At 41.9% G+C, this 27,367-nt stretch overlaps 2 protein-coding genes across 8 annotated transcripts in view; both read right to left on the reverse strand.

Moving 5' to 3' along the window:
- Positions 1 to 10,792: 10,792 nt before the first annotated feature.
- On the reverse strand, positions 10,793 to 23,524 carry TEX29 (testis expressed 29). 4 transcript variants are annotated; one of them, XM_083438174.1, is made up of 5 exons: positions 22,451 to 23,524; positions 20,381 to 20,491; positions 17,352 to 17,421; positions 15,221 to 15,334; positions 10,793 to 10,898 (listed from the first exon to the last, which is right to left on the reverse strand). In XM_083438174.1, the coding sequence occupies exons 1-4, from the start codon at positions 22,635 to 22,637 to the stop codon at positions 15,238 to 15,240; spliced, it is 465 nt and encodes a 154-aa protein (XP_083294300.1). In that variant the 5' UTR covers positions 22,638 to 23,524; the 3' UTR covers positions 10,793 to 10,898; positions 15,221 to 15,237. The 4 variants fall into 4 exon arrangements, with proteins under 4 accessions (XP_083294300.1, XP_083294299.1, XP_083294301.1 ...); XM_083438173.1 differs by lacking the exon at positions 10,793 to 10,898 and adding an exon at positions 12,232 to 12,384; XM_083438175.1 differs by lacking the exon at positions 10,793 to 10,898 and adding an exon at positions 14,160 to 14,365 and having other exon boundaries at positions 17,352 to 17,391; positions 22,451 to 23,522.
- A 480-nt stretch (positions 23,525 to 24,004) lies between these two features.
- The window catches only part of ARHGEF7 (Rho guanine nucleotide exchange factor 7), an 88,457-nt gene continuing 85,094 nt past the window's right edge, over positions 24,005 to 27,367 (reverse strand). For all 4 annotated transcript variants that reach the window (XM_083437749.1, XM_083437748.1, XM_083437755.1 and 1 more), the window contains one exon: positions 24,005 to 26,074. In XM_083437749.1, coding sequence (XP_083293875.1) covers positions 25,952 to 26,074 — 123 coding nt within the window. In that variant the 3' untranslated portion in view covers positions 24,005 to 25,951. The remainder of the gene's footprint in view (positions 26,075 to 27,367) is intronic.

Raw genomic sequence — 27,367 nt, forward strand, 5'->3', positions numbered from 1 at the left:
TTGATTCAATGAGACTAAGGCTTCAGTCCTCTATATCAGCCTTCCCTAACTTGATGCCCTCTCAGAACCACACCTCTCATCATCCCTAACCGCTACCTGTGGTTGACTGGAGTTGTATTCCAAAACACCGACAGGGCATCTAATTGAGGAAAGCTGCTATACAATTTCCATGCGAGAATGCCCCACTGATTTCAGCAGTAAACTTATTTCTGCCACAGATGGCAATATTGAAGGCTTAACGCCTACCTGATAAGGAGGGTGTACCAATGTGCCTCAACACAAGAGGAATAACCAGTATCAATACAATCATACATTATCATTCTAAATGGATGAATTCTAATGTAAGAGATCTTTGCTTCTTCTTTGACTTAAACTTGCACTTGAACTCTGAGTTAGACACCTCCCCTAAAAGAGGCATTCCGGAAGTTGGCATGAGTGAATGATTTAGCATCCAATAAAACAATCAATTACAAAACAGACTTTCAGCAGGCTCAGATCTATCATGGTTTCCTTTTGGCTTTAAAAATCCAAGTATGAAATAGCTTTTCCCCAAATCCTTAACTTCTGGTGCCTTACACTTACACTTAATTGATGTTCTTTTCTTCATCAGTAAACGGTAATTTGACTACTAAAAAAAATAAAATAAAGAAATCGAACAGCCCTTGGAAGCTTGGGTGGAGACCCTAAGTCAGAAGAGGTACCGACAACACAGCTTAAGTGAACATCACACCAGGGCTGCCATAAGGCTTGGCATCTGAGATCCCTTTCAGATACCCTCCTATGCAAATATCTCCCCCCTTCATTAATCTTTGCTGTAATAATATGAAAATTACTAAATTTAGGATCCCAGATCATAAGAAGTCTGTGAGCTACCCCTCACCTCAGTACTCAACCAACAAGAAATATTGTTTACCTTTTAATCGACAATGTGGCTTTAGATGTGAAACGCTGCTTTTCTAAAACTGCATTTATTAGACTTCAACTAAAAGCCAACAAGCACCATTGCTAGGTCACAAAGCAGCATCTTTTATGTTTGCGTCCTGCTAGTCTTTCAAAGCATTCACAGCAACTCAGGTAGTTCCCAGGTGGTCTCTCATTTACATGCTGCTCAGGGCCAGACCTGGTTAGCTTCAGGCATTCTATACCTTCAGACAATGCTCTGAATTATGATTATATGAAGTAACTTCAGAGGAAGTAATGCTTCTAAATGCTTCTAAACCACAGGGGGGGGGGTTGCCCTTGTGCTTGGGGTTCCCACAAAAATCTGGGTGGCCACTGTGAGAACAGAATACTAGATTAGGTGGACCATTGGCCTAAGCCATCAAGTTCTTCTTTTGTTCTTCTGTTAACTGCATATTCCTAAGCATGTTGGTTCATTTTCTATCACCAGCTATTTGTGCACACGATAGCAGAGCCATATGGCCATATGTTGTTCATCATATCTCCACACACTTGAAAAATGGCATTTGCTGCAATGTGCAAATGCTGGAATCTGTGTGGCAGTAGGTAGTTGCACGTGACTAGCCAACCATAGTTAGGGAATCAACAAGCACAGAAAGCTCAAATAACTAGCACATCCCAAAGATAGAATCTTTTGTTTTACTAGCCAGAGTTGTCCTGCCAACCTAGTAATTCGAAAGCATACCAGCACGAGTTGATAAATAGGTACGGCTGTGGTGGGAAGGTAAATGGCATTTCTGTGCACTCTGGCACTTGTCACAGTGTTCCATTGCGCCAGAAGCAGTTTAGTCATGCTGGCCACAGGACCCGGAAAACTGTCTGCAGACAAACACCAGCTCCCTTGGCCAGAAAGCGGAGATAAGTGCCACACCCTATAGTCAAATTTGACTGGACTTAACCATCCAGCAGTCCATTACCTTTATATAGCTCACAGCCTTTTCAAAAATTTACAGTGATCCATAATCTCTCAACATATCAGTGATGCATTCAGGTGAGCATTATTATAAAGGGACTTTCATTAGTTTTTCTTTACTGATCAATGCAAATCTCTTTCCCAAACTTACTATTCTCCTCACAGTAATTTGAGGCACTTTTTTTTTTTTGCAAAACACAGGTAATGAAGGAAGTCTGAAATTTATTTCACAGCAGGCTTATCACACACAAGAATAAAGTAGACTAACATACCAGGCAAATGACAATCCCTCCTTTCAGTTGCTGGGAGCCCAAGGATGTAGCAGCAGAGTAGACCTCATTCTGGCCACCCTATGCAGCACCTACGTCACTTTATTCCTGCATCAAAGCTCCCCCACTCGAGCCCTAAGGTTTTTAAGCTACCTTCCCCTGGCTTAATTGTTAAGCTACCTTCACCAGGCATGGGGGTCTCATGACCTAGGCCAGCAGGCAAACAAAGTATTTAATCTACAGCTGTGTTATCTCAGCACCAGGAGCACAGCTGTAAGCAATCAAGTCAGCATTAGAATCAAGTCAGCATTAGAATCACTACTGCTGGGCTTTAGGAGAGCCATGAAGCCCTGCTTTCATATGGTGATAGGTAAAGGTAAACGGACCCCTGACCATTAGGTCCAGTCATGGCCGACTCTGGGGTTGTGGCGCTCATCTCGCTTTATTGGCCGAGGGAGCCGGCGTACAGCTTCCGGGTCATGTGGCCAGCATGACTAAGCCGCTTCTGGCGAACTAGAGCAGCGCACGGAAACACCGTTTACCTTCCCGCCAGAGCAGTACCTATTTATCTACTTGCACTTTGACGTGCTTTCAAACTGCTAGGTTGGCAGGAGCAGGGACCAAGCAACGGGAGCTCACCCTGTCGCGGGGATTCGAACCACCAACCTTCTGATCGGCAAGTCCTAGGCTCTGTGGTTTAACCCACAGCGCCACCCGCATCACTTCATATGGTGATATGAAGGGTTAATTGTGCGAGGCCACGTACACGTTTTCAAATTAACCATTCATCTTCCACATTTCCACTACAATTCCTAATATGGAGTTCCCGTGCTACTTGCTCTTTGATCCTGAGGTAACATTCTCACATACTTCCAGTGGCATGGGACCTCGTGGTAAAAGGCAGGTAAGGAAATTAGAGTACTAAAACAATAATAATTCACTGAGGGGTGACTCCAAGTCACTTGGAGTATGAGTACTGTATATCTCACATTTGTGTATTGGAGTACTACTTTTTGGTGGGTCTTTCCCAGTCAAAGGGCACCCTCTCTACCAGGCAGTGATCAGGTGAATGTTTTATTGAGGTGGAGATAACTACTACTCCTTGGTTTAAAAAAGTACTCACTGCTTTTCTCAGCAATTAATATATTGTCTGCTGCAGTTCTGCTCCCCCAACTGCGCCCCAGCCTGAAGCATCGTCTTTTTACAGCATGGCACAGATAGTGAAGAAGTCTGCGTGCCATTAATAAGCACACTCTCCAAAAAGGAGTGCAGCCAATTCACCGAACAGTCTCTGTTCAATCTAATCTCTGTAGAGGAGAGAAGGGTGAAGATCCATGCCAGCTGGCTAACAATGTCACCAGGGATGCACAGAAGCAAATAGAAAGCTTGAAGAAAAGCCATGGAAAATGAGAAGAAGCAGCCTGAGATGCAGAGCTGAGGGCAGAATGTTGTGTTTGGGCTGCTGGCGTGATAGCACTGCATGAGTCAGTCAAACCGGTCGATTAGTCAGAGGGGTTGGAGCTGGGAGTTAAGAGCACGTATCTTCTGTTTTTCAGGTTATTTTGTTTCCGGTGTGTTATTGGTAATAATATGAAACAAAAAATAAAATATTAAAGGTGGCCTTTCCTTCTAACAATGAGAGCTTTTGTTTATTAAATTGTACAATACTACAGAATCCCCAAAGGACACATTTAATTAGCAGGGATGCTCTGCAAATCTACCTAGATGTTCTACATGCGGACATCATAATCAGGGAAAAAGCAAACACTTAAAACTAAAAATTATTTAATCATTTGACAACTCTAATACAGTGGTACCTTGGGTTAAGAACTTAATTCGTTCTGGAGGTCCGTTGTTAATCTGAAACTGTTCTTAACCTGAGGTACCACTTTAGCTGGTTTTCATTTCATTTTTGGAAATGAATGCTATTTACTAGTTATACCATTCAAGAGTTTCTTAACAAGGTGGGCTCTAAGGAGGGGGGAGGGAAACCCAAATTCCTTTGATTCTGAGCAATTTATAAATGTGAAATAAGTGAAAATATCCAGTGGGGTGGGAGAAGGGAACTACAGAGTCAAAAGCATGCGCCGATCAAAGCGCATTTCCTGGTTATTGGGAACTGCTTACAAATTATGAGGCCTAGGAAAAATACAAGGTTTCTCATCAGGTATTCTGGGAAGGTCAGTTTATTCACACATGCGGAATAGTAGAGAATGGAGTATTCAGTAAACTTTGGCCATTGCTAGAACAACTGTGATGGAACGGTTCCTTATTTAGAAGCAAGCATGCCTACATACAACATTTCAAAGGGCCCACAAGATCTGCGTTTTCTGCAGCTATCCCAGCTTTGTTATCATGGCCAGAGATTTCTTTTGCAAGCCAAGCCGCCTTCTGTGGAACCCAGAGATGAAAGAGAGAGATATCATTTAAATCTATCCTTGTTGATAACATTGCAGAATAGGGAACTTGGCATCTAATGCTGACATACTGAGACATTTCCCACCTTGGAAACAAGAAGTCAAAATGATACCTGTCTTTTGTTCCTCCTCCCACCTGTCAAGATGGATGCTGGAAGCTTCTCAAAACAACTGCTTCACTTCGCTTTGTGGTAAGACCAGCCCCTTGGCTTTTGTCTTATTTTAAGTGCAATCCCGGCATTCAACTGCATTTTGTTGTTTAATAATACAGTGTTTGGTTGTTTAATAATACAGTGACATACCTCAAGTTTTCTTTCAGCCTTCAGTGAGTTATACCCAGTGCTTTTTTCCCAGAAAAAAAAATGCATTTCCTCCAGAAGACCCACCAGGGAAGCCAGAGGCTTGCTGAGGCTGCTCAGCTGAGGCGATGGGAGCCTTCCACACCTCAGCCAAGCAGCTTAACGAGCCCCCACTGCACCTGTCTGGCTCATGTGAGCTGGAACAGCTGGGGCCTTGCTCAGCTGAGGTGAGGCTTTCCCACGGTCACCTGTTAGCTGGGAGGCTGAAGAGGCTCAGCAAAGCCTCTGGAAGAATGGCAGATGAAGGTGATGGACTACGTGGAATTGGCAGAAATGACCGGCAGAATCAGAGACCAGGGAGAAGAGACGGTGGAAGAAGATTGGAAGAAATTTAAAGACTATCTACAGAAATATTATAAGATTAATGAATGTTAGAATGACATCGGATTGAACGTAAAGGTTATTAGCAATAAAGTGGAGAAGAAGTAAGAAAATTCAAAGGTTAAAAGGTGTAAAACTAAAAGGCTTAATTTGTAAAGATATTAAGGAGATCAAGATATATTAAGATATTAAGATTAGGATAAAGATTAGGTAAGATAGAGGGAAGGGATTTGCTGATCAAATATATGAATTGGAATACAGTGAAGGGAGGTGTGGGGAAGTCTGGGAAATAAGTAAATGCAAGGAATACTATGAAAATGGAATTGTTTTTATTTGTTCTTCTTCTTCCTTTTCTTTTGTGTTGTTCTTTTTGTCGCTTTGTATTTTTGTATTTTTCTGTTGTTTTTTCTTTTTTTCTTTTTTGTAAAAACCTTAATAAAAAATATTATATATATAAAAAATGAAGAGCCTCAGCAAAGCCCTGCTGTACCCCTGGCTTACGAGGAAACCCCTTCCAGAGCCCCTTGGATGATGTCCCCTTTGGGCTCCAGGGTGGGTCTCCTCATGAGCCGGGAACATAGTGGGGCTTTGCTGAGGACTGGTCAGATCCAGCACGCTCTTACTATGTTCTTAGGTTTCGTTCTCACTTAATTCTTCATGCTCCGGTCACTATGTAAAATATGATCTTGATGCAACCGCTTGCTCTGCAAAAAGTAAATCTACAGGGTGACATCTAGTACAATGGTACCTCGGTTTACGAACTTAATCCGTTCCGGAAGTCTGTTCTTAAACTGAAACCATTCTTAAACTGAGGTACGCTTTCCCTAATGAGGCCTGCCTTTCCACCATTCGGTTTCCATTCTTAGACTGAGGTAAAGTTCACAAACCGGGACACTACTTCTGGTTTTGCGGAGTTCACAAACTGAATAGTTCGTAAACAGGGCTGTTCTTAAACCGAGGTATTAGTACACCCATTGAAAGCAATGGATGTGTTCCGACTATCTCCCTTTTCACACATGCACACAGCATTTTTGTGGAACTGGGGCTATGCTGGTCTTCAGGAACAAGAAATGCAAAGCAATAGCTTTATTAAGCCCACTTGTTTGTTTGCAACGTTTTTTTATATAAAAATAAAAAATGGTGTTGCAGAAGAAAGTTTTGCCTTTATACAAACAATATTCAAGGTGTGGCACCGTTTTTCATGCTAAGAAAAAGTGACTTCTCTATTCCAAAAGAAAGAGAGGAAGTATGCAAGAGAGAATCAGAACTGGAAGCAGGTAAGAGGGGATTGAAAGCAACTTAAATTAACTGGTGGCACCCTTTGCGTTCTCCTCAGTATAGTGCATTAAGCGCATTATGTATCAAAATATTAAGAAGGGCTTCTTCTTCTTTTTAAGTCCACTGTTATTGAACTTGAAACCTTTAATGGTGAGCAAAGCAGTGTTTTTCTTTAATATAATTTTACTATTGATTTCTTCATTCATTCAATCTGAATGATTCTGACAGTTTTTTGAAAAGATACATTACCTTGATGAAAGATGCAATATTTCGCATCCAAGGAAGCAAAGGCTGATAGCCTTGCCTCCTGTGCCATGGAACTGAATACTAAACTGCAGCTTCGTAGCATCAGCAAATGGAGCAATGCATTAAGTTTGCATTCTTTCATTATGCACCATTGTAATGTATATATTAAAATGCAGGAGTTAACCAAGGTGGGACTATGTCTTCATCTTCTATTCATCTTGATCCTCTCTAGAATAGCAGAACGCTATTTTCTTTGGCCATGATTTATGCAAGTTGGTTGGGGTCCCTGACACACAGCATGGAAGCGGGGAGGGGAGCAAGATTGTCCCACCTAGGCATGACTATGCTGCTGATGGAGGAGGCCGTATGGTGACATCAGCACAGGTGGGGGCTGTGGGTTCCCCATGGCAGTCAATTCGGTGGGACCCCCAAGCAGACCAGAGAGAAGAGTGCTATTTAAATAGGCCCACCCCCAGTTTGCTCACCCAGTCTGTCAAAGAAGGTTGTTTTAGTTTTGTTTTGATTATTGAGAGGGAGGGAATTTTTTCCCCAATTTCTTCATGGCCCCACTGGATAAAAATTCAATGGGGAGGACCTATAAGGCAATACAGTGGTACCTCTGGTTGCAAACGGGATCTGTTCTGGAGCCCCATTCGCAACCTGAAAGGAACGCAACCCGCATCTGTGCATGTGCAGGTCGTGATTTGCCGCTTCTGCGCATGCCCGTGACGTCATTTTGCGTGTCTGCGCATACGCGAAACCCGGAAATAACCTTTTCCGGTTCTTCCGGGTCGCCGCGAGACGCAACCTGAAAATGCACAGCCTGAAGCAAACGTAACATAAGGTATGACCGTATGGTAAAACAGCACTACCTGGTTTGTGCAGGTTGAGAAGCCTGGACTAAAATCAGATGCTGGAAATTAGTTCATATTCCAGTACTGTCTCACTCTGTACTATCACTGTGTTGTCACACCGGTTGATGCTGCAATGCACTCGCCCTTTTCATGCATTGAAAAGAATGCATGTGAGCAGAGAGTGTAAACAGTGTGGCGGGTCTGGCCCACTCGTGGGGCAGGGTGAAGCAGCTGCCTAGAAGCAGCAGAGGCCCCTGAGGGGACACCCCCATGGATGCTCCACCAGTCACTCCATGGCTGATGCAAGAACCGTTTCTCCCGCTGGTGATGAAAATGGCAGAGCAGGCAGAGTAGAGAGAGCCATGTGGAATGCTACTTCCCACTTCACCTCAAGTGGTGAGACTGGATGCACTGGCTATGCAATGTGGACATACCTTCTCCTGCCCCAGTCTTCCTGTGTCAAACAGAAAGGTCAGAAGGTGTTTTCTTGTTTTTAAAGTATGCTCAGCATCAAGTACACAACAGTATCAAGTACACTTAGAAGGCTCTTCATGATGAGTGAACCCATCTTTAGGTACTAAGTAGGGTTCACAATTTCAGGGAATCTGACCACATCTTTAGCTATCAAACTTGATTCTACAATGAGAGAGTGAGCTGATGTCAGAAAATGGCAGCCAATCTGCTCAGCAGCTTAATGAAGTATGCTTCCTAGTAGGAGGAAGGCATCATACTGTGTGACTGTCAGTGAAACAAGCAAGGATGTAGACAGCACTGTGAGAACCAGTGTGGTGCAGTTTTTAAGAGCGGTAGACTCGTAATCTGGTGAACCGGGTTTGCGTCTCCGCTCCTCCGCATGCAGCTGCTGGGTGACCTTGGGCTAGTCACACTTCTCTCTGAAGTCTCTCAGTCTCACTTACCTCACAGAGTGTTTGTTGTGGGGGAGGAAGGGAAAGGAGAATGTTAGCTGCTTTGAGACTCCTTCGAGTAGTGATAAAGTGGAATATCAAATCCAAACTCTTCTTCTTCTACTGTTGGATCAGGGAAAAGTAGGAAAACTTAGGCAGAGTGTGTGCGACATCTTGTTTAACAAGGTGGGAAACAAAGGGCAAACATGGAAGGGCCATCTATCCCCTGCTCCTTCCTCCAGACAACCAATCAATGTGCCAACCAAAGTGAACTGCAGTTGCATACTGGAATTTGCATTGCGAATGTATCCAGTTCTCTTTCAAACTTTTTCAACCAATGTATATTCCAGGGAGACTATTCTAGAATGTTGTATCGCCAAACCATTGGAAACATTCTTTGGATTTCAACTCTAAATTCTATGTTGCAGTCACCGGAGTTTGTACACACAACATTGTTTGACCTAATTAGGTGCCTTTCCTATTATCCGTTGCTAATATATTTACTGAATAGCATCATATCTTCTCTTAGCCTCCTTGTTTCCAAGCTAAAAAGGACAAGCTCCCTTTAATCTCTTGTCACAAAATGAATTTAGATGAAATTATCTAATCCAGCTAATATTATTTAGTTCTTTTATCTTCTTCATTGTGCTCTCTCAGTCTCTCGTTCTCTGGCAGGCATCTAGACCAGCTTTAATTCTTTCCTATTGAACTTGGTTACAAACAATGGACAATACTATTCCAGATGTAACCTCACCAGTGTCTTGTACAAAGGTCCAAACATTCTACTGTTCTTACTATAAATGCATTGCCTCCTAATTAATCCAACTATGTAATCTACCCTCTTTGTATAATCATCACATTATAATTTTTTATTTCCATGCAGGAGGATGTAATGGTGCCTACCACCGGCTCAGCCTTCCACACACTCAGCAAACATTTGCACATGCAAGTTTATGGATGTAGGTTCATAGGACTCTCGCAGCGGCGGCGTGGAAAGAGGCCGAGGAGGGGGCCGGCGCTGGCATATGTTCTAAGGTCGGACCCGCCCCCTCTACGGGCGGCTCCAGGTGGGAGCCGCCTTCTGGGCGTGCGGCGCCGGCCAGGTGAGCCGGAAGGAGCAGGGGCTCCCGCCCCTGCGTGGGCGGGGTCGGAGCTCCCGTCCACAACCACCGCCCTCCCCTGTGGGGAGGACGGCCTTTCCATGCAAGGGGCAGCGCTGCCTTTTGCAGGGTTTCCAGCTGCGCAGAGAGCAGCTACAATGTGCATAGGCCAAGAACAGAGACAGCAGGCACAACCCCCAGTTGGTCTGTTGACAATTCTGTGATCTCTTCAGTCTGTCCTGGATGCATTCACTAAAATTCTTATATCGTTGTCCTTACAATAATGATCAGTTACTTGAGCTGTTGAATTCAGTTCTGTATTTCTCCACCTGATGAAGTCACACAATTAAAGTTGATTCCAGATCTTGGGTGGGTCTGTGGTTGGACCCTAAGCAGAACACCTCCATGCCTCCTCGTTCTTTTGACCACACCCTCTTGCAACAATTTGTAAAGTTAAAGGTAAAGGGAACCCTGACCATTAGGTCCAGTCATGACCGACTCTGGGGTTGTGGCGCTCATCTCGCTTTATTGGCCGAGGGAGCTGGCGTACAGCTTCCGGGTCATGGGGCCAGCATGACTAAGCCGCTTCTGGCGAACCAGACAGCGCACAGAAATGCCGTTTACCTTCCCGCCGGAGCGGTACCTATTTATCTGCTTGCACTTTGACGGGCTTTTGAACTGCTAGATTGGCAGGAGCAGGGACCAAGCAATGGGAGCTCACCCCGTCACGGGGATTCGAACCGCTGACCTTCTGATCAGCAAGTCCTAGGCTCTGTGGTTTAACCCACAGCGCCATCCGCAACAATTTGTACCCCTGCCCAAAGGACAAGGCAAATGGAGACCTTCTCTTTGCATTGCTCCTAAATTGAGAGAGTGCCATTGAACAGGGAGCAACAGTGAGGAAGAGGAAGGATATGTCGGGGGGATCAGCTGTGATACCCTCTGCTAGGTTGAAGGCTTGAGTCCTATGATGCCAACCTTTGATGCCCAGCCTGCATCTGGTTCACACAGTGTTATTTTTAAATCCCCCAGTCGTGTTAGCAATGCCTCCCAACTTTATATTTATTTACACATGCCATACCCGCCCCACCTCCTGCTGTTTGATTGTCCAGATTTCTGCATAAACATTCTTACAGAGATAATTACATGATTCTGTCTAGGCCAGCAAAGTATGAATTTCTGTGAAATTCTTATTCAAATGCTCCGGTTGAATGAAAGTGCATGGATCGATACAGTCATTCTGTGTTGAGCTTTCATCAAACCTTCTTAAAGCTACCTATTTGAAGGAAGAAAGAAAGAAAATACTACTTTTTCCATAAAATTTAATCTAAGTTGTGTCCACACAAAGGGGAAAAAACACCCTCAGCATTAAGGTAGAAATTAACCTAATCGAAATTATTGGATGAGAACAGCATGCCACAGGATCTAATTCCCTTTACAATTCATATACTGATGATAGGTTTTACTGGACCAAGTGAATATATTTAAAATATTGAACATTAAGACCAAAGTTCAGCCGAGTCGACAGCTGAGTAACCATTTTTTAAATGAAATTCATTATTGTTGCCTTGGCTAGTCTTAAACTACAGGACAAGGAAATAGAAGCTCCCCTATAGTCAAACTACACCAAACGTTAACCCTTCAATGATCTTTTAACTTGACCGCTTCCACATTCTAGGATGACAGGAGGAGAGTGACTTGACTAATATAGTGAAAAACAGCAGGATTTAGCTAGATGTTGCAGCTGATCAGGAAGTTATGCGATGGTAGTGTAAAAGGCCTCTTCCACATAAATCTCCATGTATTAACATGGGATGGTATTTTTCAAATGAAAAGGAAAATGCAAATTGCAGGATGCTATCCATTTGAATAGATTCCCCTCCCCTATTGTTACCCTGTTAAGCTTTGCTGGGACATGGAATAAGCAAACTGTACAAATATGAATACAGTAGGGTGCCTTCTTGGGGCTTGCAGAATTTGCAGATTACTACTGAGTGTGGTGAAGTCATTATTTTTCTCTTAGCCAGGATGTCTGGTTTTTCCTCTTTGAAAGCACAGTTTTCAGGCCCAACTGAAGTGAACTGCAGTTGCTGCGTGCTTTGCAAAATCTGGTGCAGAACAATTTACACTGGCCAGAGTTGCAGATGAACGCACGTATCAAAGCAATTTCAGAATGCTCATGTTCAAGATTTCCCCGGTCTGTATAAGCTTTGTAAATTGGTTTTCTCCCCTTCAGAGATGTTTGGCATGCTGGGTTTTGCAGGTCTGTCTTCCTGCCACACATTCTACACCTGGACGGTTCTATAATTGATAACATAATTATCAGCAGAGTCATATTACTTCACCTGGAACATTCTCAACCATTTATCACAATGTTGATCTTTATTTTAAACATAAAAAAATCGGGCGATCATTTATGTCTCCCGTGCTCTTTGTATTTATTCAAGAATATTTAACAGGAGACAAAAGGTGACTTATTCATTATTCATCCCGAACAAGGCAAGTATGGCAATTTGAAAAGCCTGACATTTGAGCTTTTTGCCAACACTAGCAAAATTATATCCTTCCCATTGTAAATCAATGAAGTAGAATCATTGTGCACAAAAGAATTAAATTGCCTTGTCACTTTAATAAGGCCACCTTATATACATCCTTCAGCCAGTGCCATTGAGCAAAGAAAGAGTGCTTCCTTTGCCTCGGCTGCCTTAGATCTCAGTAGGCTTTCCAATTAAACGACCATCCTCTTAGTCTTTTGCAGCACTCTGGGCAAAGAGGAGGAATGAAGTTAGGATGGCATTGGCACAAACCTTGTATCAATGGCACATACCTATCAACGTGAATTAACACTCACCTTTCCTCCCTAATTTTTTTTGGGGGGGCGGGCAAACTTTTAACTGGTTTATCCATTATCAAAATGCGAAAGAAGCACTCGGAAAAAAATCCACTGAAGATTTTGCCCTCTGGGATACAAATATTAGTATCCTGGACAGACCGTGTCAGTACCACCAAGACATCATGTCCAATCAAGCTGAATACAAATGGCATGAGAAAGAATGGGAATAATTTTCTGTATTGCTAACCTACGACTCTGTTATTATAATCAGAACTGGGTCCGTCCCCCCTTTTGCTAGCCTAACCCCTTCAGCACTTCTCTCCCCAGAACGTTAACCTTTGGCGTTGCTATTTTTGTTCTCCGAGACAAACAGCGATTTGATGATTCAGAATCAATGGTCCTCCTCATCCATTGAATCCATTGCACACTGACATTCATGGAGCAAAAGTATATACTCAAACGACATTTCCCCCGTCCTTGAGAAAGAGAAGGAGATGGGAGGGAGAGAATACTGCCATTAATTTCTCTCCAAGGGCAGTCTTTTAATAGAATCTTCCTATTTCAAAACATGTTCAAACTGCTGCAACCTCAAATTTATGTGGGGCATCAATATTTGGCATTGTTTTGATATTGTTCTGAAATATAGATAATGGGATGGTTAAGAGGGGTGGGTGGGAAGGAGGGAGAAGAATAAGACCATGGCAAGGAGCCTTGAATAGTCTCAATGCCGCCAACATTTCAAGTTTTCGTCAGAAAATGTTAATGCCAAATGACCTTTTTTCTGAAGGGCGTTTTGAGGAGACCAGGCGAAAAGATCATTTCTGTAATATGGTTACCATAGTGATCAGCCCTTTTTAAAAGGCTGGAGGGGGGGTGGGAGAATGGATGTACATTTGCAATCAACTAGTGACTATAACAACAAATGGGCTTGATAAAGCAACACTTTGAATTTAATTCCAAGCAACAAGGATAGCGGGGAAGAAAAGAAGCTATTCAAGGAGGTGGACAAAAGGGACCTTTGGTAACATTTATGATGAACTGGGAAGCATTTTGCTTGAAAAGGATATACTTGAACATAATAGCAGCCAGGTTTCTCTTCCCAGCTATGATTTCACCATATGTACTAGAATAATGAGACATGTGATGCAGTGATTCTCAAACTGTGGGGGTTGGGGCGACAGATCCACACCATACACTTAAAGGGCAGGACTTCCCCCAAAGAATCATGGGAACTGTAGTGTTCCCAGGATCCTTCACAAACCACAATTACCAGGATACTTTGGGGGAAGCCATGTGCATTGAATGTGCTTTAAATGTGCAGGGGAATCTACTGTAGTGTGTCAAGAAACACTAGTGTGCTAAGAGATGAGCAGATATATGAACATATAAGGCCATTGATCCATCTACCTCAGTACTGTCTACAGCAGCCTTTCTCACCCATGGGTTTTCAGATGTTTTCGGACTACCACTACCATAATCCCTGACTGCTGCCCCTGCAGTATGTTAAGTGAAAAAAACAAGTCCCCATTGATTCTAGAATAAAACATCATGTGTACACACCCTTTGGGAACGATTTTAAACCAAGCTTTTTTTTTTTTTTTTTTTTTTTACAAAATTTTATTTTGTGTGTGTGCGCACCATGCACACACCTCCCCTTCCAACACAACTCCATAACTGCCTCTTAGGATTTGGGGTTTTTTTAAATTTTCTTTTTAATGGCTTGTTGCAGCTATTCTAAAGCAAGCACAGTAAGGTTTTAAAAGGGCACAGTTGGGACTTGTTTAATAAGACCCTATTGTTTCAGGAGCCAGCGCTGGGCAGGCTCTTAGTAAGCAATGAAGTCATCACGGCCAAATTAAATCCAAGTTTGGTGTCCACTTCTGTCTTGCCATTCTACAATTCAGTGAGAGCTAAACAGAACAAAATGACTTGCTTTAGAATCAATCAAATCCAGAAAGAGAGAGAGAGAGCAATTCTTTTTCTGACATGTCCACTTCCAGTACTAACCCTTTCTGTCTTAATCAGTGCTTTGAGTGCTATCTGCTGGAAAGATAATTGATTGATTGATTGATAATCCACACATTCATAAAAATATATCATGGCAGTATACAACATTTAAGAATAAAGTCAGCAATAAGCATCCAATAAAACGTAATCAAAACAGTCAGTTTTGCTTCTCTCTGGTTCTCTTTTTTCCAATCTTCAATTCAGTTCTCTGCATTTGTGCAACAACCTGTGATTTTTTTTTTTTTAAAAAACCCTCATGAAATGTCTTTAAAAATTTGGTGCAAATTTCTCCTAACACATTTTTGTATGTGATTCTGACTAGTGGACACATTTTTGCCAGCCATTTCTCCTAATATTAGGCATTTCTGAATGTTATGTTCACTAATATGTTCCTTTTATGCATGCACAGTTTCTCCTAATGCATGCCTTTTAAAAAAAAAAATTGGTTGGTTTGAGAACTGCATTGCAAAATTTGAAAAAAAAAATGTGAATTTCAAAAGATGGCTGCATTTCAGTTCTCTTACCGTTTCGAAAAGTGCAGATTTGATTCATTCAGTTTTAAATGTGAATGTGAATCAGATTTCGCCCCCCTCCCTAACAGAGATGGAATCTGAGCTGGGATCTTAAGTACACTTTTGCTTCTATGTACATGTCTGAATACCATCTTGGACTGTCCTGATGATCACTACTGTATCAGATAATGAGAAAGCATTCAGTGATTGCTTCCATGGGGCAACACACACAAAAAAACCACTTACTTTTCATATACCTGGAGCTAATCTTCATCAGACTCTGCAGAACTGTCATTTTCATCTGATGAACTTTTCACTTCATCCTCTAAAGATGACTTTCTCTTTTTACCTGCGCAACAACTGTTTTGAAATTTTGTTATTTGCTGTTAATGATAACCAGGGTGGATTTTATTTGAATAAAATCAATTTAAATCATAATTTAAATCATGTCAGTAAGAATTGATTTAAATCATATTTTTACAGAAAGACTTATTCTTGCTGGTATAATCTATAATTTACAACCAGGTGAAGGTTTCATTTTTGGAATAATAAATTTCCAGAGTAGATTTTACAGTTATATAAAAAATTACTGATTTGGTTATACTATTAGAAGATAGACAGATAATTATGAAAGTATTGTGAGGTTTAATCAGTTAACTGTTTATATTTGGACAACTTTTCTGCTGTACTTTACTGGAAGGAGAAAAATAATCATTTCCTTAATAACAATTTAAACAATTTAACTAAAACAATAACATTATAGCATATGTATCCATGTTTGTTAACTGATTTGGTTAAACAATAAAAAGAAAAATTTAGACTGAGTTTTAGACACATATGAAAAACTTAAAAAACAAATACCAGTACTTATTTCCTGATGAATAGCCTTTGGACTATAATGTAACTTAAATAGAAAACTATCTTTAGAAAGATTTTTCCTCCTAAAGCTTTTTATTTTAAAAATCCAATTTAAATTTAAATTTTAAAAATCTGTTTTAAATTTTTAAAAATCTGGTTTTTTAAATCATTTTTATCCACTCTGATAACAATAATAATAGCACAAATTCCACACTGCACTGTTGGATTGAGGCGGACTTTATGTTAAACTAGCGGTTTTCAAACAGTTTCAGGAATCCCTGGGTTTTCTCAAAAGCTCATTAGCAGCTCCTCAGCTTGAAGATTAGTAATACTAGAAGAGGCAGTTTTACGGTAGACCCGTGTGACCATACTGGGCATTGCGCAGCAGAGGGTGCCACAACAATGCTGTAGAACAGAGTGAATGAGGCGGTGTGTGCGTGCCAAATTTAGCATCACCCAGGGCACCAGCAAAATTTGAGAGTCCAAAGTCCGCCACTGATACAGGCCAAGTTTCCCCAAAGATTAAAATTTAAAAACTCATTCTCTATCACTTATCTCACCCTGCAGTGTGCAGTCCCAAGATAATATTGGGTTCATGCGCTTTTATGTCAGGGGTGTTCCAATGTTTTGCCCTCCAGCTGTTTCGGACTACAACTCCCATCAGCCCTGGTCCACATGGCCTATGTAGGTGTGTGGGGATCTGTAGTTCACATCATTCAGAAGGCCACAGGCTACCCACACTTTGCTATCTGAGAAACCATTCCTGGGGAAAGCATCCTTACAGGTGCTTCTCGATGGAATGGGACCCTGATCTTACTTGTAGTTAAGCTATTAATACCCTTTTGATGAAAACACACACATAAAACCAAAGAAAATTGCCTTGCTTGTCCCAGTGCAGCATGTTGATTAATTTAGGAATCTAAAGCTTAAGATTTTGAATTTAGAATTCTACTGGTATATCTTGGTGTGATGTATTCCCTGTATAGGGAATAAAAATGTCTACCGTTTTATTAGGTTTTCATGTATGTTGGAAGCTGCCAAGAGTGGCTGGGACAACCCAGTCAGATGGACAGGGTGCAAATAATAAAATGATTTATTATTATTATTATTATTATTATTATTATTATTATTATTATTTCCCACTCTTCCACATAGACCACCAAACAAGAAAGCCCCCTCTTCCAGATGCAACCAGTTTAAAATATTACAAACGATCTAAACTTTCTTACAAACTAAATAAAGGCATTTTATAGGCTCTAGACTGAACTATCCCATTCATTTATTCAGTCAGTCGGTCCAAAACCTATACCCCTCAGCCACACATCTCTCAATCTCCTCCTTTTTGTGGATCTCATACCTTCTTTCATGAGTCAATATGAAGAAAAAAATAAAATCCTGCTCTCCTTTTCTAAACTATAACATTAGAAACGTTTTCTTGGAGCTAAATCCTGGAATATTTTAAGTAACTCATGGGAGGCCGACATTTAGCTAATCAAGTTTGTATAAAGCGTCAACTTACCTATGCAGCACAAATATACAGAAGGCCACCATGACGATCACTATTAAGCAAATAAACGCTTTCATGTATTCTAAAAATAAAAATGCAACTTCAAATTTCTGACAGAGTGAAGTGTTAATTTTGAATTTATCTTTTTTATAAAGGACAGCTTTGCTACAAGCATGCAATGGAGACTTACGTAGTCACTAAAAGCACAGCAGTTGCCTGCCTTACCTTGTGGTCTGTGCCACTGTTTAAAACAGGCCTCAGAGAGTCATCCTGTTCTGCCTAATCCTATAGATAAACTTCCCTTCAAAGCGATTGAAACCATCTTCTGAACTGAAAAGGTACAGTTGACACCGTCAGACTTTTCCTGTTTGGCACAGTCTTCACTTTAAGAGGAGAGATGGTTCTCTCTCTTTTTTTTTTTTAAAAAAGGACCACATTAACCAGGATTTTTCCCCTCCCCCAAAACACGCGCACATACACAACTGTAGATTTAGGCAACATTTCAGTTAAGGAGAGCTTCATACACAGCTTCTTCAGGTTCGTCTAAATGATGAAAGGACTGCAATCATGGAATGTTGAAGTCCATGGCCAGCAATTTATCCTGTATTTGAAGGAGCTCTTTGAAGCATTGATGGGTCCAAATAGTTTAAAAGATTGTGGTTAAAGTTAAAGAACCACAACACTTGGACAGCCCAAAGTTTTCCCCACTAATATGAGATGCATTCTACTTCTATTTAATTTATAGTAATTATTTCTAAATCGGAATTGGCACATATAGATTGGCCTATGTAAATTTTATGCAGATCTGTGTCCTCTGTTTGATGATGTGGTCATCCTACCAGCAGTGCAGGCCAGCTGAGTTGGGGAGCTGCTGTGGCCAAGGCCCATTTAAGTAGCCAACAAATGAAGCAGGTAGCTCAGACCTTGCCAAGGCCCCGCCAAGTCAGAAGCAGCACTCGCCACCTCCATTCTAGTAGAGACCCACAACCAATGGGATTGTAGCCCTGAATCTCAACAGACTCTCAACAGGTTTATTCATCTGAGTTCAGATGGGCCCAGCCAGGTTGGAGGCAATCCACACTGCCTCTGTGCCTCAGAGTCCCATGTTGCGACTGTGCATAGGATTATTTGGTATTCTCCTAGGTATTTTTTTTCACTGCATTTTGTTCTATCCTATATTTCAAAAAGTTGGCTCCCAAGGCAGTTCGCAATTGAATTCCAGTGCAAAGAGAACACTGAAAATGCAATGCACTTTTTTAATAAAAAAAAGCAACGTCACCAACTTTGCAAAATCAAAGTTCCCTTCCCCAGTCTCCAGAAACTTTTCTGCCTACTCCATTATATAGCCCTAAAGCACTTAGGCATGCGATTGGCTGGCTGCCCCTAATCTGAGTTCTTTAACACAGGAGTGGATATGTTTGGATGATGAGGATTCCTTCCCCCCCACACTTTGTCTCTTTTTATAATTTTCCATGTCCCTGTAAACCAGGGGTCCTCAAACTTTTTTAAAAACAGGGGGCCAATTCACTGTCCCTCAGACACTGTTGGGGGCCGGACGGGAAGTTTTTGGAGAGTGGGTTGGCATGCTCAGAGCTGGGCGCTTCGGAAGCCAGGAGCCTGCAGGAGCTGGCTGAGAGCGGCACGCACCTCTTTCAAGGAGCACAAAGATGGAGGCAAGGACAAGCTGGTGCCTCACCTGCATCTGCCGCCATGTGCAGATGTTTCCATCCCTTCATCCTCCTAAGGTGAAGGCCACTGCCTGGGCAACTTCACCGCTGGCCTCATTGTCCTCCGTCATGTCGACTGCCATTGGAGCGCAGCAGCGGCCCCGCCGAGCCCTAGCCCGGGCTGGCTGTCCTCCAAGAATGCCGCTGCCGCCCTCCTCATGGGGACACAGAGTGGCAGCAGTCACAGGAGCACTAGGGCGGCAGAAGAGACTGAGCGGCGGTGGCTCTGCCAATCAAACACCCAGCCTGGTTTACCTCAGCGCAGCACAGGGACGTCTCTGCCAATCAAACGCTGTGCCTGGTGCAGTGCGGCATTTGATTGGCAGAGACGTCCCCATGCCACGCTGAGGTAAACCAGGCTCGGTGTTTGATTGGCAGAGCCACCGCTCGGTCTCTTCCTCCCGTCACCATCGCCGGGAGTCTTGGCTTCGCGGTGGGTTCTTAAATGGCCGGGCGGGCCGGATTTAAAACCCTGGCGGGCCTGATCCGGCCCATGGACCGCAGTTTGCTGACCCCTGCTGTAAACCTTGAAAACACTACAAGGCTCCTGTTAAGGACTGGAAGGAACAACTGGGACATTTTGTCTTTCCTCCAGTAGCAAACTTCATGGTGCCATGTCTGTCAGTTGGGTTGTAATACAAAACCATCCACAGTACAGTCAAGCTGGTGGATGCAATACTACTATCCATACATATACATATACATATACATATACATATACATATACATATACATATACATATACATATACATATACATAGTATATTCATTACTAAATGAAAGAAAAGAGATCTCCTGCCAGAGAGAGAGAAACTAGAACTGAGCATGCTCACTAGCCTTCAGGAGCCATGGGGTGTTGATAAGTGTCCATTGGAGACAGGGAAGGAAAAACAGGGTGGGTCGATAGGAGTTGCCTTGCTTAAGCCATGGGATCTTATAGGATTCTTGAAATAAGGACTTTGATGTAGGAGAAGTGCACACCATGAGTTTTAAGAAAAGCTCTTCTCCTTGTACAATGAGGCTTCAAGAGGGAAGAAAGGAGAAATGATAAGTTTCCTCTTTCCTATCTCCAGAACCCTCCTGTCAAACATCTGTGATCATGCTGTATCACATCTCGTTTTTGTGCAGTAATTGCCAAGTTAATTTGTGGCTGTCCCAGGAAAACTGCTTTCTAGAAGCAGCCACAGAGGGATAATAATAATAATAATAATAATAATAATAATAATAATAATGTTCTTACTTGAAGAAAGGGGAATTTGCTCTAAAGGTCGGCAACTGAGCTTGAGTTTGGGCTACAAAATTATAGTTACTTACGTGGTACAGCTTTCTTATAGCACGTTTCTTTGTGGTAACAGCACCCCAACTCTGAACACTCAATTCTTGATACATTTTCACGGCATATTTCATAAAAGGGGAATTCACATACTTCAAAAAAGAGAAAGGCCCAAAATGAATTGCAAGCATGATATTTTAAATAGATCTATTTAAATACGTTAAGAGTTTTGCACTGCTATTCTGTTTGTTTTAAATAGATTACGAGCTGCATTCAATAGCCTTAATCCTAAAACCTTATATCCAAAGACTTTTTGCACATATGTGGATCTGTCATGCTCCCATATGACTGATACACTGTAAGACACTTCTGCACAGAGATTTCCATGCTGAAGTTAATGCAGCAGGTCAAAGAAAGTGGGAAATGAGTCCCTTGAGCTGAGAGACAGGATGAAGCCCCAAAAGACTAGATTCCATCCATACCCCTTCCTCTCAATAGTTCTTCAAGTCAGAAGTTTCTTTTTCTGTACTCCTGAATCTCCTGGCCCATGTTTCGCATTGACACTTCCTTCGTGGTTCTACTTAGGCAAGTAGACATTGGAGACTGTAACTCAGCAGCCTCTCAACAGATATGGATACCATGAACCACAATGTCCTTCTGGACTGGCTGTTCAGGATAGAAACTCTGGCACACTTTCATTGCTACCTAGTGTGCCCCACAGAAGGCAGTGCTTGTGGGACCATTATTCGGCATAATCCTGCGCATATTTGCAGGACCGTATTTTGGAACACAGGAAGCTGAGTTTTAGTCAGGCAGCCAGATTACTGGCCCACCAAGCTGTTTTGTTGACAATGAGTGGTAGCTGCTCTCTGGGGTCTCAGGCCAGGGTCCTTCCCTGTCCTACCTGAACATGCCAGGAATTGGACCAAAGATCTTTTGCATGAGAAGCAAATACTCAACCGCTGAGCTATAGTGGCTCTTCCCCATCCTCTCTATGTGAGAGCCCTTCACATATTTGACGATGGCTACCATATTGCCTCTTTTCCAGGATAAAGATACTCCTTCAAACATTCCTCATCGGACTTGGTTTCCTAGCCCCTTTAGGGCTGGGCAATATCTGGTTTTCAATGTTGTGATATATCAGCAGCTAAAAACCGTGATATGCTGATATATCATGTCTGACTCTGGTAACTATCACGGCTGCTTCTTCCTCTCTTCCCAGCCCTACAAAGCCCCCATACCACTCCAGCTCACACGAGCTAGAGGAGCATCAGGGCTTCGTTCAGTTGCTCAGCTGGGGAACAGGAGCTTTCCTTAAAGGCACAAGCAAGCAGGCAGATAGAGCCAATTTGAGCTGGCATGTTTTAGCACCAGCTCAAATTGTCTGAAACTGGTATCGTGATCTGAATGCCATACCAGTTTCAGACGATTTATCAATTTATCTATGCACATATATATGTATTTTTTTATTTTAAAAAATATGTTCAAAGATGCCAGTTTCAACAGCCCCTTTGCTCTTGTATGTGTCCACTTGCATGCACTCTTCCCATTTTTAACAGATTTATATGTGGTTGCCACCAGAGGGAGCTCCCCAGCAGATAATGTAACACCTGCACAACTTTTGCCAGAAGTCTTATGGTGGTGGCCTCAATTGGAAAAAAACGTTTGAAAACTTTTCCTGAAATAATTGAATCATCATTGTTTCAGCCAGGGACAGCACAGCCAACAGCAAAATTAGTCTACAAATGTTGTAAAAGATGTTTGTTTTTAGCACAATGCCCCCCCCCATTTGCTTGATCTGCTTGAAAACATAGATTTTACTTATTCCATTAACGACTTCCAGCAGCAAGGCATAGCTGAATAGCTTTCAAACACAGAGCTAGGGAAGCAGCTTGTGTTAGTGTAGTAGAGATTGTTTTATTATGAGCAACAGGTTAAATACAACTCTCTACTATTAAAACACACAGAAAAACCAAGGTTACCAGAACACTTCCTGTGTAACTTAATTTGTTCTGTATCCCAACAGTGAACATGAATATAGTGCAAAGTTAACTTGACCGTCTCTTGTAAAATGTTCATGGCAGCAAAGCAGTAGTTTGCTAACTTCTTACCTGCAAACCCGTAACGGAGGAAATTGGTATTTCGTTTTTCCAGCCGATGAGGCAAGGGTGGAGATTGTATTGCCCTGTTCAACTTCAGAGGCGACTGAACACACAAGCCAGGAGCAGACCACAATGTTAGGCAATACATTAAGAAAATAAGCCTTGGATTCTGCCCAGATTCTTCCAGGTCTTTCATTAATGGGCTTAATTATACTGATCCGTAAAAAAATATTTAATGAAGTCATGTAAACAAAACAAAAAAGGCTACATTCTTTTGGATTTGCCAACAGCTTTGATTCGTAAGTTCTTTCAGAAAAAAAATACTCAAGATATTGGTTAAGTGCTACTATTTCCATACATTTAGCAGGTGGCTGATCTAGCTAGTGTGGAAACCTGCCTTGACCCCTCTCTGATTCTTTCTCTCCACCAAGTCTGCCAAATGATCTCCCCGCTGTCATAGGGAACAACTAAAGGATGCTGCAAGTTGTGACATCACAGTTGACTGTGTGTTGTCATTAAACTGGTTGCCTAGGGTACTGAAAGTTGAGAGGATACGGGTATGGAAGTTAAAAATGCAACACAAATGAGCAAAGAAAGGAGAAGATGAGGTTTGTAGCTCTCCCCCCGACTCCTGCAAAACTGCCCATGGCTTGGAGATGTTATCTCTTGCTTCTAGCTGAGGAGGCTGTACCACATTGTCCATACAGGGTGTACTGCTAAGTTAACAGGAATTGAGCAGACTCTGAAGCCTAAGGCTATAGTGGCAGGTGGAGGGAAGCACATTCAGCGCTGGTACTGGTGAAGATTACAGCACAGACGCTAGAAATTGATGAGCTAGCTCCTTTTATATGAATGTAGAAATCTGTCTCGAATTGGGGTTGGGGATCTAGCCACCCAAAAAATGATTACGTACCAGTTCCTTTTGTGGCTGAAAAGCCGGGAAATTCCAGACGTGCAGCGGGTTGCAATGAGAGAAGAGGACTATTCATTAATGTTTTCCCCATTCCCTAGATTGCGGAATGACCTCCCCAAGAAAACTCAGCTTTCCAATGCCAGGCAAATACATATTCGTTCTCCATTTTCAGCCAGTCTTGATGCTCCTCTTTTAATGGGGTGGAGACGTACATGGTTTGTGTGTGTGTGTGTGTGTGTGTGTGTGTATGTTCGTTTATTTTTGTTTATTTGGGGGGCATTTTTATATTTCAATTCCTTGCAAGTTACTTTTCCTTGCAAACAGATATGGGGGGGGGGAATCATAAATAAAAATAATGCACCATATCTCAAAAGTGTCAAAAGGTAAGCCTGGCGAAACCTGTTGAACGTTTCATTTGTAAGCTCCTCAAGGCAAGGGACTGTCCTTTAAGCTCCTGCACGTTTGCACTAACATATACCGTGCGGTAATGCAATGCCAAACAGGGTTAGTCCCAGGACTGGGATTAGTTCCTATTTCCAAATTCACAACACCACTTAAGTATTTAGATATTTGGCCCCATGAAATTTACTCCCATCCTAAAATTATGTGTGTATGAAACCAGTTCATAAAATAAGCAGCCGCATAAGCCCTTTATCATCACAATAAACATTTATTTTCAACGGAAGTATAGCTGCCCATTTCTGGTTGCTGACAGCGAGAAACAATAAACAGCTGAGTCTTATTGCTTTGTGGGTGGGGAATGTGGATTGCCTGTTTGATGGAAGAATCAACCATACAGCATACAGTATCAGAGACGTGTCATCTTTTAGGGGTGACATTACAAGAAACACAAGAGCTACCTCCTTAGACGGCTCCCCTATGTTGGGTTCGCTCCTCCTGTAACATGCAGTAAAAGCAATCTTGACTTCTGATCTCATCACAAGTGTTCCCCCCATTCCAAATCACCAGCTGAGGGGCAGGTAAAGTAACATATGTGATGCCATTAAGAGTCAGGCAAAGGTTTTACTACACAATAAGGCAGGGGAAGAGCTCAGAACAAGGGTGTGTTCTGCTGCAGGATCCTGCCTAGACTCAGCAGTAAGACTGATATTTAACACCACCAGGATTTGAACTGATTCACTGACTTCAGGAGCCAAATCCCTTAGTTCCTTTGTCTTCAAGAAATGTTACGCAACCTTCAGTCTGACGCACTGGCATGGTACATGATCACAATGGTAATTTAAGAGTATATACTGCCAAAACTGCACGTCATAGAGTCCCTGATTACCAACACGTTGCAGAGTCCCAGGCTGCAACCCAAAATGTCACAGTGCCGCGTTTCACCGTAACAGCCATTTTATACGGACAGAGAAAACTAAAGAGACTTATTTTCATAAAGCACTGGGTTTTCCCCTTCATTCCTTTCTTTTTTTATTTATTACTTGTATAAAGGGAATGGAGGTTATGTGGACTATAATTTCATTTGATCTTAAAGGATGGAGGGGATGATTTCTGCACAGTAGTGGAAGATCAAATGTCAGTTCTGAGGTTTGAGTTTTGCAAATGCTTTCCATGCATACATTAACCTAAACTTGCTACGATCATGATAAAAATAAATAATACATTTTTTTTTCATCCCAAAACAAAAACAAAAAACCCTACACACACTTGATTGGGACTTTTTGTTTTGACAGCAGTGCTTGAGTGTTCAATTAAAATACTAGCCAGCTGTATGTTAAAAGTATATGCACAACCATAAAAAAACAACGTACTACACAAATCATCTAATAACTAGCCATTAAAAAAACAAGAGCAAGTACATCCACCTTTAACTAGTAATTCTGCATATTGGCATGCCAAAAGAAACTTAACTGTCTGTCTTGGATCTTTAAGATGCTAACTTGAATACAAAATGGTGCCAAGTGTCACTGCATTGACAGCTTGGTGTTTTTAAAAAGCGTGTTAAAATTGTGTCTGAAGCTTTAAACAGACATAAATAAATTTAAGTTATTAAAACAGGCTGGTGAATACTGGGAAATAGGTCGGGAAATTACAAAAAAAAATTAAAAATTGCAACTAACATCTATTATGTCTAGAACAATTTAAAACAATCCAGCTCGGAGCACAATTTTCAGTAAATTTTAGAAGAGCATCAGGCACTGCCATGTCTGTCTGCTGCAATCATTACAGGAAGAAACTATAACACTATATCAGTCCTGATACATTGATCACATATGCATTCAAAATTACAGATAATATTTACAAAGTGTTTTTTTGGGGTGGGGTGGCGTCATGGACTGCTTAGCCAGCTGTTGCACTTGCTGCAAAAATGAGGTAATTTAAATGCACACAAGTTAATTCTAGTTCAGTTCAGGGTCCATGCTATCTACACTTAAGTACAGACAGCTTAAGTGAATGGATTATTATTATTATCATTATTATTATACATTGTAAGAAATAAAAATAATTTGATCCAGTTAAGTCCTACTTTGTAGTGCTTGTTATGCAACACTGACTAAATGTCAGAAGACTTCCCAGCTTGATTTGACAACTGGTCTTTCAATAGAAAGAAAAAGAAAAGAACAACAGTAAGTTTGTTATAAATTGGTTTCATCCCAAGATGGATCATTCATACTCTTTAGAACTTTCCGGACAAGTTTTTCCAACTCCTTGCGAGCTCTTTGTTCTTCTTCCAGAGACTTCTTCATCTTTTTGTTATCCTAACAAACAAAAGACAAACATATCATGGTTACTTGGTCTGAACAGCTGGAAGATTAGTTTCTCATTGAGATGTTTTTATAGGGAGAAGACATGAGCATCTCATGGAGCACTAGTCTATTGCTCTATAATATTATCCAGGGACCAGAGATATTTTGCCTCATGAGGTAAAAAAACATTTCTACATCAGTAGGCCCAAGCCACAAATGGAAGAAAAGGTATCATATTAGAAGGGGCTCCATTTTAAGTACATGAACAATGTTAAGTAAATAGTCATAAAGTATAACTATTTATCGGGTGGCACTGTGGGTTAAACCACAGAGCCTAGGACTTGCTGATCAGAAGGTTGGCGGTTTGAATCCCTGCAACGGGGTGAGCTCCTGTTGCTCGGTCCCTGCTCCTGCCAACCTAGCAGTTCGAAAGCATGTCAAAGTGCAAGTAGATAAATAGGTACCGCTCCGGCGGGAAGGTAAACGGCGTTTCCATGTGCTGCTCTGGTTCTCCAGAAGCGGCTTAGTCATGCTGGCCACATGACCCGGAAGCTGTACGCCGGCTCCCTCGGCCAATAAAGCGAGATGAGTGCCGCAACCCCAGAGTCGGTCACGACTGGACCTAATGGTCAGGGGTACCTTTACCTTTACTATAACGGGGGGAACTCCACAAAACATTAAAATCATGGCAGTACTCAAAACTTAACATATCTCCAAAAATAATAATCTTGTACAAGGTAATGCTGAAATGTAGGAGGAAGTTATCTGTCCTATCATCACAAGAATTTCCACTTGCACAACGAGACTTTCCCACCTCTACTACCCCTGTGCGCCCCCTAAATCTGTTCCCCAAATGCTTCAGAGCTGATCTAGGAAGGGCATGGGCTGTGCACAGGACAGGGGGTAAGGAGACAGGGAAAGCAGAAATCCTTGAGCTGACAGCAGGATTACTTAACACTACTGAAAGGTTCATTTTATTCCTTTTAGTCTCTGACCAAGAAATCCTGATATTTAGGGATATATTTCACTTTGGAAACTTGGAACACTGAGAGCAAAAGGGCGGAGACTAGCCAACGTTCTAGACATGTGTCCAGCATACATTTCCGCATCTGCATTACTTGGGAATAGCTTTCCGGGGTTTGTCTTATATGGCTTTCATTTTCACGAACTGTTTACAATAATACATCTGCTTAAATGCCGCAACAGTTAGTAAGCATCAAAAGCAAAGAGAAGGCCATGTGTTTATAGCTGATGATGGGGGGTAAGGGGAGTTGCGACGCAGCTTCACATTCACTGTTTCTTGAT

This window comes from Podarcis tiliguerta, assembly GCF_965153285.1.
Source record: "Podarcis tiliguerta genome assembly, chromosome: 4".
In the NCBI taxonomy this organism is placed as follows: Eukaryota; Metazoa; Chordata; class Lepidosauria; order Squamata; family Lacertidae; genus Podarcis; species Podarcis tiliguerta.

Coding starts and splice junctions, on each gene's coding strand:
- TEX29 (XM_083438174.1), bottom strand. CDS start 22,637: ATGAAAGACCTGGAAGAATCTGGGCAGAATCCAAGGCTTATTTTCTTA. Junction 20,492..22,450: donor CCTCCGTTACGGGTTTGCAG/GTAAGAAGTTAG, acceptor TCTTTTTTGAAG/TATGTGAATTCCCCTTTTAT. Junction 15,335..17,351: donor TGTATATTTGTGCTGCATAG/GTAAGTTGACGC, acceptor ATTTCAAAACAG/TTGTTGCGCAGGTAAAAAGA.